General features: G+C 40.6%; 1 protein-coding gene across 13 annotated transcripts in view; it reads right to left on the bottom strand.

The window, feature by feature from the left end:
• cacnb2a (calcium channel, voltage-dependent, beta 2a) overlaps nt 1–17,212 on the bottom strand; it is a 69,013-nt gene that overhangs the window by 3,915 nt on the left and 47,886 nt on the right. For 10 of the 13 annotated variants that reach the window (XM_037078518.1, XM_037078523.1, XM_037078521.1 and 7 more), the window contains 10 exons: nt 11,404–11,526; nt 11,159–11,295; nt 10,961–11,037; nt 10,523–10,656; nt 7,365–7,445; nt 7,188–7,246; nt 5,415–5,524; nt 3,764–3,915; nt 1,217–1,312; nt 570–749 (listed from right to left, as the gene is read on the bottom strand). In XM_037078518.1, the coding sequence (XP_036934413.1) occupies nt 570–749; nt 1,217–1,312; nt 3,764–3,915; nt 5,415–5,524; nt 7,188–7,246; nt 7,365–7,445; nt 10,523–10,656; nt 10,961–11,037; nt 11,159–11,295; nt 11,404–11,526 (1,149 nt within the window). Of the gene's footprint in view, nt 1–569; nt 750–1,216; nt 1,313–3,763; nt 3,916–5,414; nt 5,525–7,187; nt 7,247–7,364; nt 7,446–10,303; nt 10,324–10,522; nt 10,657–10,960; nt 11,038–11,158; nt 11,296–11,403; nt 11,527–17,212 lie in introns of all 13 variants that reach the window. The other 3 variants (XM_037078520.1, XM_037078529.1, XM_037078531.1) reach the window with 1 other exon arrangement.

Here is a 17,212-nt window from a genome sequence, read left to right as displayed (position 1 = left end):
ATTTGTGACATCAGCTGAAAATTCATTGATATTAATTGTTGTGAGCCGTATTCAGAAGATGTGTATCTCACCTGTTAAGTGCCTTTATTAAGCTGGACAGTAACAAAATAAAGGTGCTTGCAGAATTTTTTAGGTAAATTAATTATGATAATAAAAAACTGACACTACTCTTTGCATGTAAACTCAATTAAAAAATGAATGCAGCATTTTTGAGGATCGATATAGTACAATAACCTCATAAAGCAACACTCAAGTGTATAGATATTTTATCACAATTAGGGTTGGCCAATATGGCCCTAAAAAATCTCCTCAAAAGCGTTTGATAAATGTTTGGACTGGACGACAAATTCAGATATCACAATATTTTTGACTCATTACCTCACTATTGTATTGCAACACTATCGTTGGGATAACCATCAGTGCTATCATAAAATATTAAACACATCAGAGATTTCTGATCAATAATCATCAGTAATGTGGATGAAATTACTAAATTGGTAAAGGCAAGTAATAGAACAAGTAGAACAGTCTGGTAAATTCAGAAAATGAGTTTGATCAGCACTTGTTACCTGCACGCCGGAGACCGGGGCCGGGCTGGAGGGCAGGGCGGCCGTGGGCTTCGTTACCAGTGGGTTGGGCGGGTTGCAGCTGGTGGGGTGAGTGCTTTTCCAGTAGGCCTCCAGGTAATCAGCCATATGCTCACATGCATCCTCCAGCTGGTTCTCATCTAGGATGATGTCAAACATCTCCTGAAGGATGGATGAATGGTGCAGACAGTGATAAAGATAATGGAGACATGGTGAGCTGGCGTTTACAATGAAAGACTCTGATTCAAGGATTATTCTGACCCACAGAATTAAAATTATCCTTAAAGAAATCACACTGATCTTTATATATACACAAGATGTCAGCACTATGTTAGACTTAATTCTTTAACAGTAATTCCCTAAAGAACTGAACTGCTATCTGAATTAAATTAAGTCTACACTTTCACAAGCCTGGGGTGCTTGCTTCATTTTCTAAAATAATAACTAAGCAGATTACAGACGAGCAGAAATAGAACTGGCACGAATCATAAAGCTTTATAAAAAAAAAAACTTCAGATATGCATGAAACTGCAACCACAGCCAAAACATCTCTAAAAGGACAAAACTTTAGGTTATTTTAAACGCTGGATTCAAGTCGGTGATAATTAGAGTCCGCTGTGGAGACTTACAGGAGGGCACTGAGCCAGCTTGTCTGCGGCCACCATCTGGACATTGAGGTGTTTGGCCTGAGACTTGCCTCTGGACTTGATGAGTCTCTGCAGCACCTGAAGGCAAATGAGGACAGAAGGCAACAAGGTCATGGCTGATATTATTTAACTCAACTAAATATGGGCTTCCTGAGGGCAGAATTTAAGTTGAATAGCTTTATATTGTTAAAGTAGATAGCTGCTTTTGTAGTTAAGCAATAAAAGCTCTTAAACACAGAGGTGGAAAGTAACTGAGTACATTTACTCAAGTGCTGCACTAAAGTAGACTTCTGAGGTTCTTGTACTTGACTGTTTCCCATTTATGCTACTACTATCTCACCTCCACTACAGTTCAGAGGGAAAGATTGTACTTTTCAGGGCTCAATCAGACAGAACACAGTTTTTGCATCTTTTTCCTTTTGTTTTCACCGGCAGGAAGCGTTTTGCGTGCCACTCATGGGCCCTGCATGCCTCACATTTTTAGACATCTAGAGCACCTTGCGTTTTTGCAGGAGCACTCTGAATGCTTCAGGTTGATAAAGTGTCAGTACAGAGCAGACAAGCGCTTTGACGTCATTGTGACATTTTTCCCAACTCATCAAAGTATAATATTTAGCCTTGAACTGACTGTCTTCCAGGCCAAGCTCCTGGAACAGCTGGTGGTACTTCCCTGTGAATTCCCTCAGATTTCCATTTGGGAACAAGCTGTCACCCTAAATCAGAGCTCAAACTCATTTTTACAGATGTTTATTCTCGAGGTGGCCAACTATCTAATAACCAACTTCTAACTAGCCAAAATAAAAGGCAGTGTGGCTCACATTTTGCAATCTGGTGGTGGTTTTGGTTACTTCTCTGATCGAGATGTAACATTAAGAAACACATGATAAAAAGATTACAAACACATTGTTACAGATATACCAGTGGTTCCTCAACTTTTGGGTTTGACTCCTTTTGATGAAAGCTGTTTGTTCTTGAGGATCCTTGTTATGTTTCAGGTGTCTGTTAGTTGTTAGCACTTCCCTCAAAAAGAGTTTTATTTGATACATTTCTCAGTCAACTTAAATTTCAATAAACATTTGAGTTCCAAAGTCCAAAAGATTTAACAAGTGGAACTCTTTTTTTCCCTTCTCTTTGCAGCCACATTACTCATTTTACAAACCGTCTGATTTCTCTTGTGACCCGTTGGTGGGGACAGATCCTCGGGCTGGAAACCAAAGAGCAAAACAACCTAACTGTAACTAAAGTCGTTAAACCATCCTGACCTCAACCAGCTACAACATGCCTGTGGATGATTTGTTTAACTTGTTTAAAGCTGCTGGACTGTAGATTTCTTTGGATTATCTGCAACGGTCCAAAAGTGTCCAATGTGACTTTATGTCCTCTCTCCGCTCTGCTCACAGAGAGCAACAGTAGCTAACATTGGTTCAGAAATGAGTCCTCCAAAATAAGCTAACTGGCTTCCAGCCCAACACAGAAATACCACAGAACTCCTTTAGGCATCAATGTATTATTATTAAAAGAGTAACTCCAATAGTAATGCACTCTTCTAACGTCATGAGACTCATGATGGACAGTTTCGAAAAAAGGACTAAAAAGGGATGTAGCAAAACCAGAAAAAAAGTTTTTTAATTCAATTTATTCTTACCTGGCACCTATAATACCCACAATGCAGCTTGGGTGGTGTTCTATGCTATTAGCAGTTAATGTTGCCTGGAACTGCTAGCCTCAAACGGTGCCTACTTTGTCCTTCTTTTCTGTTTGTATTCTTCATGCTCCAAATAATGCTTATTTAATGACATCACTTGAGTCACAAAATAAGTCGAAGTGCTCCCAAATCCTGTAAACAAACTGATTTATAAGGTTGGTGCAGTGCCCCTTTAACAATCTAATAATGTAACATAAAATAATGTAGTCACAGGGGACCTTTATCTGCACTTACATTCGATTCATCAAGTCCAATTTTGTTGTTCGAACTTTTTTCATTTTACTGAAGTAGGAGCAGCTGTGCAGTTATATCATAACTTGTGAAAGTACTGTGATTATTCCTTGAAGTTTAGCCGTATATAATATGGCAGCCGGCTGTAATCGAGAAGACAGGTGGTAGAAGTGTTTTATTTTTTCCCCCCTGTGTTATTCATACTGATGTCACTTTGATTTAAAGCGTGTATCTCATGCCTCCTTAGCTATGCTTTTTCTCATTTTCGATGCTACCCAAATGTTTGTTATTTTTATTGATCACTGAATCATGAGCCTTTTTTACTCATGCTGAAGGTCAGAGTGATGAATCAGTCCTCTTGTGCAATTGCTCGCTTTCAAACAAGTGCTTTCACGCAGACAAGATCACTGCAAAATCAAAGCTAAGGAGCAGATCAGTTACAGGAACATAATACGACTGTGATGAGATACGACGACGAGAGAGACAAACCAGTTAACTAGTACATCACCATGTCCTTGTTTTCTATTCTCTTTCTCCTTTGATCCCACGCTGACTGGCTCTGTCGCCAGATCAAACATGTTTATTTTACTCACCTTGGGAGAGGTGATCTTGACGTAGACGATGATGGGTGCGAGGGACGTCTTCCCCAGCTGTGACGGGTGGTTGATGGTGTCGGCGTCCAGAACCACCAGTTGTAACGTCCGAGCCAATTCGAAGATTCGCTCGATCTCACTCTGGACTTCAGCTGAAAGAGACACAGAGAGTCGATGCAGAGGAAGAATAGAAAAGAAATTTGTCTAATGTAACAGGTATCATTGAACAATAGTTTGATTATTTTCCACTACTTCCACTACCATTTTATTTAAAGATTAATACCACTGCTTGTTAAACTGTGACTGAATTTATGTCTTCCTCTTATTTTTTTTATTATTATTATTATTTCTTTTAATAATCTTCAATAAACTCACATATTTTTCATCATTTCTTGTCCATATACGTCATGTTTTGACTGCAAACTGCCCTCACGTACAGTCACTTCCAGGTTGTCTCTTAATGGTAAAGTGTTCATCGATCAGATGTCAGATTTTTTCTTTTTAAATTGTATTTTGTTGCTCTTACCGTTATTACTATTCTTCATGTTTGTTATTTAATGTTTTTATGGTAAAGTTCTTTGTAACTTTTCTTTCTGTAACTTTTCTTTTAGTGCTTTATGAATAAAACCTTGACTAACAGGATGCTGTTCAAATAATTTGATTGCACTGCATCACTGGTTTCATGCTTGGCTCCATTCTGTCTCACAGAAACTTAAATAATCAGAATGCATCATGGCTGAGAGAAACAGCGAGCCATGTTCTGTTACCTTCCAACAAAAACTGACTGTTACATCACACGGCCTCCACTCCAACAGATGACGATGTGACTGCAGAAACTATCCTACAAATATCACAGCAGGGCACGATTCCCAATCTGAGAGGAGTCATGGCCAAGCCTCATGACTTACAGTCACGACAAAGTCTGAAGTAAACTGATAACATGAACACATTCCAACCAAACAGCTTATTTAGATTTAGCCTGAGTCACAAATTCTCATTTCCCGGCTAAATTATGCCAGAGGGGGAGGATAATTTTACTTGTTTCTGACACAGAAAATTAATGAAAATGTCCATCTGCATAAGAAACAAATCTACAAATCATGCTCTTTTTGCGATGAGACGATTTCAGGCACCATAGAGCACAAAATGTGTTGTTAAGATGGATATTTTTACTTTCTAGGAGCACTGCTGAGAAGGACTGGAGTAACATGACTGAGTTGTAGAGTGGTGGCTCTGTGTAATCATAAAAAAATCAAATATAATACACTTTCTGCTCAAGGCACACACTCTCTCTGAGACTTTTCACTCTGCTGCAGCCATGGATTGATTGATATGTTGATACGTGGCAAACATTAGCCTTGTCACCTCAGTTTGACTCAGGAATCTGTTTCATTCTAATCACATCTAAGCTCCAATCAACCCCGGTCAAATCAGAGCGGTTCTTGAACTTGTTATCGTACATTTATGCTCTATCTTTCATTCCCAACAAGAGAAAACCGGCCAAGGCCACTCAGGAGTTATCATTGCCATTGTCAAGAGTTGCTTTAATCGTTTCCTTCCTTTTACCACATGAGGCGGTCTCCTTGAAAACATTATGATTCAAAACACCAGATGTTCCCAGGCAATGCAGTAATGTCTAGTCTGAACGTACCCAAGTTTGAGCGCGTGTTGGAGCGTTCGATGATGGCGTGCTTGCTGGGATTGTTCAAGACCGAGCGTTTGGCAAGAGAGATGTCGGCCGTGACACGGGTGATTGATATTCTGAAACAAGAGTTGAGAAAAAATGCATGGTTAACCAGATATCATGGACTTCATTTGATATGAGATAGGAGGACACAACACGTTTTCCTGATGTATATTAAGACCAAAAATAAATGGGAAGCAAACAGCTGCAGAAAAAGAATATATATATAAAGAATATAGGTATTGATCTGTTTATTTGAACACGTGATAAAAGGAGATCTCTGTTCATGGAAATCACAAATAAAATATCCACACACCATTCTGGATGATGTTCCCAAAGACATCTAATACTTTCATGTGACATTCCTTGTGCTATGAAGCTGTGTAATGGAGTTAGCATGATTTGATTATTGATAATTTGACCTGAATTTACAGAGAACTATCAGAGCAGCTTGTCCTGAAACCAAACCTTGCAAGTGAGGACTGGACCATGACACAGTCAACTGAGGGTGAACCTGATACATGAACTCACTTCCTGACACAAATGACTCTTTTTCCCAGAGGTCTGATGAAAAATACTGATATAGTTTTAAATGAGAACATGTAAACTACTTTTAGTTGATAAACTTTTCTAAATGTTTTTTCAATGGAACCACATGAACAAGGCATTTATACTCTTTCTGATGCAGACTTGATATATACTGATACTTAGATTGTAACACTGTTCTGAAGACTTCCCATAAAATAATCTACCGGTACTTAAGTGTTGCATTATACTGATATTGATGATAATCATGATGTTAAAAAATGAAATGATGCTTGGTTAATAATCCAGGGTCTCTTAAATATTTTCGTTTCTTTACGTTCTTATTTTCTTATAATGGGTGGTGATAATGCACCGCAACGCTGGTTGCCACCACCATAAAGCTGCAAAAAGTGTGATGGACGGCTATCCATCATAACATCAGCTAACAATACGGCTAGATATTGTAATAATATTGTTTTTGTGAGTTTTTTTGTGTCGAGATAGAATCGCACAACCGCAGTGAAACTTCTTTTTCTTGAACGCTGTAGCCGTCCCTTAAATTCTCGCTGCTTAGTCCATATCATTGAACATGCAACAATAAGGAAAACCTAATTACTTACAAACTAAGCACATTAACCTGTAACTAAAAGACACAACATCAGGAACAAAGCCATGGGTCTGCTGCTGAGAGGCTTCCCTACATGCTGACTTCATATTCTCAATCATAAACGTGCAATCATACAATCCGCATTCTCTGTTCATGTCTGCATTCCAAAACGTCGAATCTCCATCCAAACTACCTCATTGAGAATCATTTCAGCTTGATGACACGTCACCCTGCATTATCTAAACAACGTTTGAAGAGCAGGGCACAAAAGGGAGTTTACAAAATCCACTGCAGCTGCTGCCGGTGGTCTGAGTGGATCTGAGTGTTGTGTAACTTCATGGCCTCTCTGCTTCAGATGGGTGGACGGACTCAGCATCGGGCAAGGAGAATCCTGCTCTGCTCTAGGGCCCATTATGGCCTATTAAGGACATGGAGAGGGCCTATTTAAAGCAGCAGCACACATCTCCAGGCCAAACAAACTTGTTACACACTCCCTCGGCTAACCTCAGGGGACAGATAAATACCAGCCTATAGAGCTGGAGGGAGAAAGGAAGAATGAGGGAGGAAGCAGGATGAGAGTGTTTTTATAAAGGTCACAGGGAACTTACCTTCCCTCGAATCTGTGTTTCAGAAAGTCAAACAGTGCTTTTTGCATCATGTCGGTCACCTGTGGACAGGAAATTTGAGGGAAATATGGAGAAAAAAAAAACAGTTAAAAGTGACGCATGTTCTGCAGATAAATTCCCAGAAGTGTTGCGTTTGAAAGGTCAAAGTTTTTGACGTACCTCGTAGCCCTTCAGTGACGGTCCCACCAGAACCACGGGCCGCATGGAAGGCACAACGTCGTACGGAGGAATGTGTTCCGTCTTCAGACAGGAGAAGAAGAAAAACAGTTGCACACATTTATGGAGACAAAGTAAACGCTCACCATCACAAATCACTTGAGGGGTTGGAACAACAATGAAGTCGACAATTTAAAAGCACTGGAACATTGCGACCCATGAAACAAGACGTCTCAGCTGGCCCGACAAAACACGAGCGAGCTCTGATTTATAATAAATCTGGCAGATTACTTTGGTTGGCCGAATTTCAAAGCAGGTTACAGTAAACTACAATATTTCATGATGGATAACAATCTTTAGATAAATCCTCTCATTTCATGGTTCTGATGTCATTGAGTGAAAGGGGAAACTATGTAACAGGAAAGGTTAGTCAGACAGGGAGAAAGAGCCACAGTCGACTGACTGAAGCTACAACTGAAAAACTTGGAAAAAACAGGACGCAGAGAGAAAAAACTTGCTGTGGAGACAAAGTGGAAGCTCAGTTTGAGAAACAGCCTCAGTCTGAAATCAGATTATAGAGGTGATTTTGACAAGACGTCTGAAAATTAGAGCAGCTGATGGACAGAATTAAGGATGTACTGATCAGAACTGCCTCATGCTGACATAATTAAGCAAATCAGGTACTGGTCACGACACACTAAATTCTTTTTTGGCTAATTGTCAATCTGAGTTTCAGTCACAGCAGGCCTGTGGCTTTGTTACATAAAACTGATTCCAGACAGTGCTATCCAGTTTGGTAAACTGACTTAAAATTAGGGTAAAATAATCTAAAATGATGCATCTCTTGAGATAATATTAATCTACAACAATTCTGTTAATCAGTTCATAATTTATGTATTTACAGGTTTTATTTGCCGTATATGATAGTGGACTGAATTTTGGGGTTTTGGGACTATTGGTCACCTAAAACAAGACCGTTTGAGAAGACAGATTTAATGTGCCATGAACGTTTTAATGGGAATTCAAAAGTTTGTTACCAAATTAGCTGAGCTTTGCTTTGATGGGGGTATTTACAGCCGCTGCTTTGACTACAACTCAAGAAAAGCACGCCATCAGTTTAAGAAAATCCTTCAAGCGTGTAGCCCCATTAAAATGGAAATGCTAATCCCTGCCGTGTTGGGCTGCGGTGGTGAGTCAAACCCAGTCAAGCCAGTCCTGATGTACAGGCAGAGTTTGACACTAGAAGGCTGTTTGCATTTTCATCTGGTGGAGGGGAAGAGTTTCTCTGTGCTCACCTTCAGTCTGGCCTTAAGATCAGATCGTACAAGCAATCTGGTCAAATTATTATTCAAGGCAGAGTATTTTTTTATATGTCTTCTTCGACTATGTTCGACTTCTGTCATTTTATAAACTAAATGATTCATCAGTGAATAATATTGAACTTCTCTGCAGATTGATAATAGTCATTAGCAGGAGCTCTTTTTCAGATGTGTTGCCAAAGCAATTTAATCTGATGGCTTAAAGGAAAACGTTGAATATTTTCTGAGGAGGATTGTTACTAGAGTAAAAATGATTTGACAAGTAGAAAGAGTCTCTGATGGAAATTATATACTTCTGGTTGGTTAATTTTGGAACAGCTAGTATCGCATTTAGATACTCAGAGTCATTTGTACAATTTTGGAAAGAACTCCCCTTTCAAATGTTTCAAATTGTTTGCACACTGCTTGGACATTCTCTCAGGAAAGTGCCCTTCTGTCAGCATCTGACAGGAAGGCAGTGAACCTGAGGCTGCTGCGACTCCCAGGCGTCTGGCAGAGCTGCATGTTTGAAGGATGTGCCAGCACACTGGAGGGAAATGTAAGTACTTTCTCTTTCATTCTTTTTCTCGAAGAAATAACAGTGCACGGCCTCAGCTGAAGCTCTGTTAGAGGGCAGAGGGGGCCGACTACTTAAAAGGACTGCTGATAATCAAATGCACCACACTGTATTTATTTTGAATCAATTCCTACCTTATTAGTCCTGGTGCTGATCTGCTCTCTCAGTCTGTGTTGTCTTTATGAGTCTTTTAGTGGATTTCATGTTGCTGTATATTGCCCTGTCTTCCGCTTCTCTCCACTTTCTTTCAGTCCAACATTTGCTGTCGTCATTGGGCTTCCCTCGGGATATTGTGGGAACTGATGCACACTACTGCTGACTAACACACGGGTATTAATGGACGACGTGGTTCTGCTTAAATACTTCTGGTAGCCTATGTTCACCTTTGAACTACTTGCTGAATGTCAGCATAGCCATGGGAAACACTTAATGGCTATATTGTGACGATATTATCACAGTTCTCCACATTCAACTGACTGGTTCTGATTTAAGAAGTGTGAGGTGGTTTTGTTGTTGTTCCTCTGTCTACATTTAGATTTTGGGGTAATTATTCTGGTAGTTGTGGTTTAATTTCAAAGAAATTGCCATGACATTTTCAGACCTGTAAAATTAACTTCTTGAGTTTTAGGAGGTACAGGAATGGATTTTGGCAGGGTGGATGTTTTACCCTAGTTTCCATTCTAACCATCTCCTTTCTCCAGTTAATATATACTGGAGGATTTGCTATGGCTATTGATCTCCTCATCGCACTTTTAGCGTGAAAGCTAATAGGCATAATTCCCAAAATGTTGAACCTCTCTTGAAAAAATACAAAAGCACACTCTGATTTTGAATTTTCTTATCAAAAAGCTGTTTCGCACTGAGCTCCCACTCAATCAGGATCACAAGTTCACTTGCAGAAACATGAACAATCACAAACACAACACAGAGGATTGCAGTGAGTAGGGTGAGAGGTCAGGAAAGAGCTGAGTCCCTGCAGAGGAATCGTATAGCGCATTTGTACAGTTCAGACCACAGAGGTCATCCCCGAACGCTGCTTAGCTGGTGCACTGCACGCCACAACTTACCGACTTCTGCTTCTGCTTAGCTGTGGTGAGACGGAAGAGGAGAAAGAGAGAGGTTAAGAACAGGCATGCATGCTAATGGTCGGGTGCACGTCAAGGGACAGAGACGGTGGTGAAGAAACGCAGGACGGGCGCTGAGTGAGGCCGAGCAGCCATTGGCATTTAGTCTGAGCCGTGCGGACGGACAGAGAAGAAGAGGAGGTGGAGTGGTCCAGAGTTTACCTTCTTAAAGAAGGGCATTCGTTTCTCTTTTGCTAGGGGTGACATGACAGTGTTTGGACTGGCTTTAGGGGAGCGCAGGTTGACTGGAAGCTCATTGTCCTCGGGGTCTAAGTCTGTGGCATCTATGTCAATGGCTACGCACACAGACAGACAAGAGCACCGTCACACAGAGGTGGAGACAGGAGGTCACAGTAGCACATAATGTATGCTACTACACACAGACAGCAAATGAAACATATAAAAGAACAATTATGACCATTAAAACATATAACTGACAGAAACATTACTTTATTAAATCAACTTTATTGCAGCTACAAATTCTAAATATTACAAATCTTACCTGCAACTTGAACTCAGTGGTTAAAAGTTGGTTCAAAAGATCAAAAATACGATTAAATGTGAAGTTGGAGTTGTAAAGTTGCCTGTCAGGCTACTTACCAGACGAAGGAGGAGTAGATTTCCTTGAGTTAGGAACCACTTCACCTAAACTAGAAGATGAGTTTGCTCCCAATTTACTGAAAAGAGAGAAAGTGTGAATGAACGACACCAACTCTGACAGGGTGGATACAGTATTGTTTCTGTTTTTGCCAAGTCAGATAACTTTGGTGTAGATGAGGATTTTTTTTTTTTTTTTACCTGGAGTGGAACTTGCCCTGTTTGGCTCTTTGCTCCTGGAGGATACGAGTGTTTTCAATCTTCACAGGACTGGGGATGAAACCGATTTCACAGCCTTCCTTCACCAGGCGTCCTATCCACCAGTCGTTGTTAAATTTCTGTGCAGAATCATTAAAGATACTTGAGCATCCTCCTTCGACTTCTGATCACTTTCCTTATTTACCTCAGCGTCATTATCTTGATTATTACTCAAAACCAGAACTCACCTCTTTGACGTGGAGGAAGTCTTTAGCCTCAAAGGAGATGGCCATGCCCGGCACGGGGACATCATCATCGTGACTCGGGCTGTAGTTGACATTTGTGCGAACAGCAAATGCAACTGGTTTGGTCTTCCAGGAGGAACAAAGGAGGGAGATAAATGACAAATGTCAGATCGTACAAAAGATGAAAAATGACTGCCTCACACAGCAGAAGTCATATCCTAGTTGGTAAAAACCCAGACCCATTACCTCAGAGTGCCGTCAGGGGAGTCGATAAATGTTTAAATTTGGTTATTTTCGTGCACTCTTGGTGAGCTGTGATTCTTGTCTTTGTGCGGGGTGTAAAAATAACCCTGGGTGAGGGATACAGGCTGGCTCTGACTCATCCACACTTAGTTTAGCTCTCTCTACATGAATGATTTGGCTGCTGCACTGTCTTTCTGCTACACTTTACAATTCAGAATGATGCAACATGTTAGTGTCTGTAGCAATCACCACCTCAACACCAACCGTAAAACAGGACTCTCGTCTTTTGCTTACTTAGAAGTAGCACAAACAGCACTTGCGTAAATGGTTCATAAATCAACCCTGCAATCTTAACAACAGTTAAATCAATAGTGACCTTCCTATTGGATCACTACTGACCTTCCTCTGTGGGACAAACGGTCCATTGAGATAATGCATACAGCAAATAAAATGTTTCCTGTACATGATATAACACCAGACACACATTTTTTGCTCAAAGCAAAAGCAAATCTCCTCTGCCCATAGTGACGCATTACGTTTGCTATAAAAGAGGATTTGAATATTATGAAGATTTAATAAGGTCACGTCGTGAAAAAATGTAATGAGCGAAACATATGCTCACAGACAAACCCTCTAAATCTACATCTCTGCAGGATGAGAATAAACCCACAAAAGACACGCATCCCTTTAAGAATTACATAAAATGCTTTCGGACATAATCTTGGAGCCGGCCTGGCAGCGATGGCAGCAACAGTTGGCAACACGGTCATGCCCCCAACCAGATTACATTTGCTCTGCCTTTGACTGTGTGACAAGCATGACTGAAGTCGACTGAAAGGCCAAAGCGAATGCACAGGGATGTAGCTTAGAGTAATCTCCCTGCGTAGCCTCGCACGCTAAATATTTACCTGCAGATGAAAGAGAGCATGATGAGGGGACGGGGTGTGTGGTGTTCAGCTGGAAGCCAAATTGAAGCCACTAAATCAGAGCTTTGATGATGTAACTTGAGTTGGACTTCATACAGATTCTAAAAAATGCTTTCAAAGTGCAACCAAATAACTGTTTCCCCAGTCCTACAAACTGATTTCCACGAATCAACCTATAAAAAAAATGAAATATACAAACAGGTCGAGACAGTTTTTACTAGCGCCAAGGAGGTTATGTTTTCACCCGTGTGCTTTGTTGGTTGGTTTGTCAGCAGCACATGAAACTACTGAACAGTACTTGGAAGGAGGATGGGTCTCTGCCTGGAATAAACTGCATTTATCTGTGGTGCAGATCTCTCTCTTTGACAAGAGACATATTTGGACATATTTGCTAATTTTTTCGAGGAATTTAGCAAGGATCCTGATGAAAAGATTTAGGTGGCTGGTATCTATGAGTGAGTACAAATGAATGGAGATTCTAATTTAAGTCCAGATCTACCTTAGCAGAGGTATACACTCTACTGAGTACAGTTTCAATACAGTGAATGTAAAGTAAATGGAGCACAGGACATTTCTATTTCATTACCAAGTTGAATAGAAGACCATGGACAACACATGTCGACTGTGACATATAATCACTTTTGGAACAAATTGATATCAGCACGCCTTGGCTTACAATGCAATATTTACATATCCATAGTAGGCTTGTACCAATTGGTGATTAAATTGGCTTTCGTCAATTGAAAAATATCAGATGGCACTTGTTTCCCTGCTGATTAGGACCCAGACACAAGATAACAATATAATTGTGTTACAAATAGATTTTAAAAAAGCAAAGTATAGGGAGGAAGAGATAACACAAGCAGGACAATTACAACAAATGAATAGTGAAAAGGCAACCAGAAGATCTGATAAACAAAAAGCCAAAAGGACTAACAAACAGCACAAAAACACAGTTGGAAACAAGCTGGTGATGGAGGGTTTAGTTTCTAAAGAGCCTGAAAACAGAGGTAAAAGAGTATAAATATTAAACCCAATTTCATCAGAAACACAACTCCAAATCAATGTCAGCGTTGCTTTTTATTTGTTGGCCGGTATAGGCAACTGTTTGCCATTTCAATCTTTAGTGTGATGATCCCTTATTCCAGGTTTAACTACGAAATATGAGACTAAAGGTCTTTTGAAGATTATTATTTTTCATTATCTCTTTTCGTCTTCAATCTCTAACAATTGAACAGGAAAGTGAATTGATTGGATTTGCTTGAATATAAATTCTACTCGAGATCTTACAAGCAGCAAAGTGATGCTCAGTACTTTGGGAGTAATTCATCATCGGGCTCCAAGAGGAGCTTTACATTTCTCAGCCATCATGACTTTCACTTTCCACTAATGCCTCACTGAAATACAACAGGTGTGAAGTGACTATGATGAACTACGAGGGATTATGGGAATAATACATTAGTGAAATCCTCCTGGAATCATCCTCCTCATGCCGACAGCAATGTAAATATTCCATGGAGTGATGGTTGTACGCTCTGTGTGTGTCTCCACTGGGGAGATCATTCCAGTGTGTGCAGTGCCGGGACCTGCAGAGGACAAAGCGTCCTTGTCTTTGAGTCACATGGCTGCATGAAGGTATAAGGTCCATTAGTACACATATGTATGTAGGTATGTGTGCTCCCTCGGTTCTCTCATGGACCGCTGCCTCTTTCCACCCCCCTCCAGCTGCTCTGCTTGCCTTTATCCATCGTGGCCGGCTGACAGACGAGGCTCTCCATAGGCTTAATGACATTTCACAAACCTATAGGCAATCAAACATACATGCATGTCCTACATGCCACCTTGTGTCGCAGGTGACCGTGGGATTTGTACATACAGGTCGCTTTAATGGTGCACAGTATCTCTACATCTCCTGACCGAGCCCATACTGCTGCTTCTTACATAACACAGGTCTTCATTATGGATGCCATATTGACTGCGGTGAGGGAGGGAGAAGGAGGGTTAGAGAATGGGTAAGAACACGGGAGGAGGCGAGGGGGGGTTGGGGGTGAGAAAGGGAAAGGAGATGGATGGGAGTGCAAAAAAAAAAATAAGGGGGAAACAGAGGACAGGAAGTGAGAGGAAACACATATTCATGGAGATAAGAGGAGGAGCAGAGATAAGACAGAGTTCAAGAGAAGCCCTATCTGTAACTGGGAACCCTGGGAGGCACAGTTATGGACCACAGCCAATTAACGCCACACAACGCTCGTCACAATATCTCATCACAGCGTGAATATTTCTGCTGATAATACCTCCCAGTCCTCTCTGCGCTGTACTCACACTGACACTCGAGCGAACGCTTGCCCTTGCTGTTACAGATCTGCCGTGTAACGTGCCACAGCCTCTCCATTAGTAGCACACACAGGATCTCAAGCTATAAATCAAGATTCCCACATTGTTTCACCTTGAATGTTGTGGATCGATTTCAAATGCCTCAGCTGTGTGTGTGCACTGGCCTTTAGGCTGTATGGCGAGCCCGTAAAATGCATTATTCTGTGGCATGAGGGGAACCATAACCTTCATTAATTCATCAAGGGAAGATTTCTATAATTATCCAAGGCTGCTTCAGTATCTTGTAGCTATGCACCCCAAGTAATGATAAATTAAGGCTATTATTGACTAAACCAATGCAGCCACCTGGTATTGTTTTCATTTTTGGCGAGAGTGCATAGTTTAAGTGAGATTATGTTTTGTTTTCTATCATGCCTCAAGTCTTTTCGTAATTGTTTGTCTTGCAATGTGTGCGCACTAATTGAACTTGCTCATTCCATTTTATATCATTGTAGCTGGTGAGTTAAAGTGTCTTAGGAAACCAAGTGAGATTAATGAATTGTGACTCTGATCTACACCCATTACCTGATCTATAACCTTGTACCACAAAAACAAAACAAAACGCTCATTATTCATACCACGAGACCTGCTTTAATTTACTATTTGGTATCTTGGAGGCAGTGGAAACAAGCTGTAAATTGACATGGGATGATGTGAAAACTTCATGTCACAATTATCCTGGCTTGTGAATCATGCTATTATTCCAATAATCATCACAAATTTGCTTCTATTTGCAATTATCCCGATAAAGGGGAAAAAAAAAACTTAAATAAAAGTGAGTGTTTTGTTCATTTGATTCATGATATAAGGCTTAAATTGTCCTATCTCTAGCTGTAAACACAACATGTGACACATCATCACGTTACGTTAACTCTGTTTGAGTCTCCACCATCCCCTGAGGAAAATATCTGGCTCTTTAGCTGCTAAATGCTCCACTATGTACACCAGGTACTGACTAATTTTGTGTCAGTTCTGAGCCGGCAGTGAGTTTACCCGATCCATTTAGCTGAAAACACTGACAAAAACCCAATTAGCTTAATTGATGGTGAAACACTCCACAGAGCCGTGTGGAACTGTGGAGTTGCAGATAATTATCTACAGGTTCATCCCTATAAATGACCCCTTTCACACACATGTAGCTGCTTCATCCAATGTTAAGTATTGATTATAGCAGCTTTGAATACTTCCAGTCTCCTTGAATGGCCTGACCTGAACAGTGCCCCTGAAACAGATTACAGTCTCATGACAACAGACTGGATGTGCCACTAATCAGACAACCTAAGATATGAGGCAGACAACCTCTGACTCGAACGGATGAGTACTTTCATTTGCACTGTGAGTAAAGTTAAAATATGAAGGCCACAATTGTTTCCATCAGAAAATAGATGGACAACACACAGACGATTTAAAAATACTGTGTTGCACATTCCTGCACTGTTCCTGAACAGATTTCGTGATCAGCAGGTGGATTTTTTTTGCAGTTTAGTTTCTGAAATTGTGTTGAAATCACAAATGTACCACTAAAAAATCCACTAACAATCCACACTGGTGCCCACTTGAAAGCAGATTGCGATATCGCTATCTCAGCGATCTTGGCCTGTTGTTTTGTCTCGCATTCGAGTGCGATTGCTGTGTTCACATATGCAGAAACAAACCCATCTTTGGAGGGAAAAGCTCCCAGTTTTAAAACAGCTGCTCCAAATGAGCTATGTGTGAATATGCCCAAAGATACCCTGAGTTTTCATCCTTAATATGAGTCACGCTCCGAAAAAGCTTGATCCTACACTTTCCATATTGCAACTGTCATGCTAAATTCAGATAAATGCATTTGCATTTCAGCCTCCTCTCACCAAGTTTGTTACGCAGCCTTTCCATGCAAAAAATAGTCCTTCCTAGAGCTGCAGAAGACATATTACAGTTGTTTTCACAGACTGACTATTACTCATATGGCTAATTTTGATGCGTAAAATTGATGGAGCCAGTTTAAGGTCAATTAGAGTCAAATTAGTCTATAAAAGCAAGTGAATTTTGTCCACAAAATGAAAAACATGCAAAAAAACACATCAGAGCAAATCTGAAATCTTTTGAAACACCACTTACAAATATCATTGGTATGTTGAGGAAGTCATTGTGAATTACTGCCCATACAGGCTCACAGTCAGAGAGTCTGCACTTCCTCTGACCCCGACTCGCTCTCTCTCTGGTGGCCAGACGACTAAGAGGCTATTTTTTACTAGTCATCTGTCATGTAAAATGCCAACGGGGTAATC

The sequence above is a fragment of the Acanthopagrus latus genome, chromosome 19 (genome assembly GCF_904848185.1).
Source record: "Acanthopagrus latus isolate v.2019 chromosome 19, fAcaLat1.1, whole genome shotgun sequence".
In the NCBI taxonomy this organism is placed as follows: domain Eukaryota; kingdom Metazoa; phylum Chordata; class Actinopteri; order Spariformes; family Sparidae; genus Acanthopagrus; species Acanthopagrus latus.
This window is presented reverse-complemented; position numbering and strand designations above follow the sequence as displayed.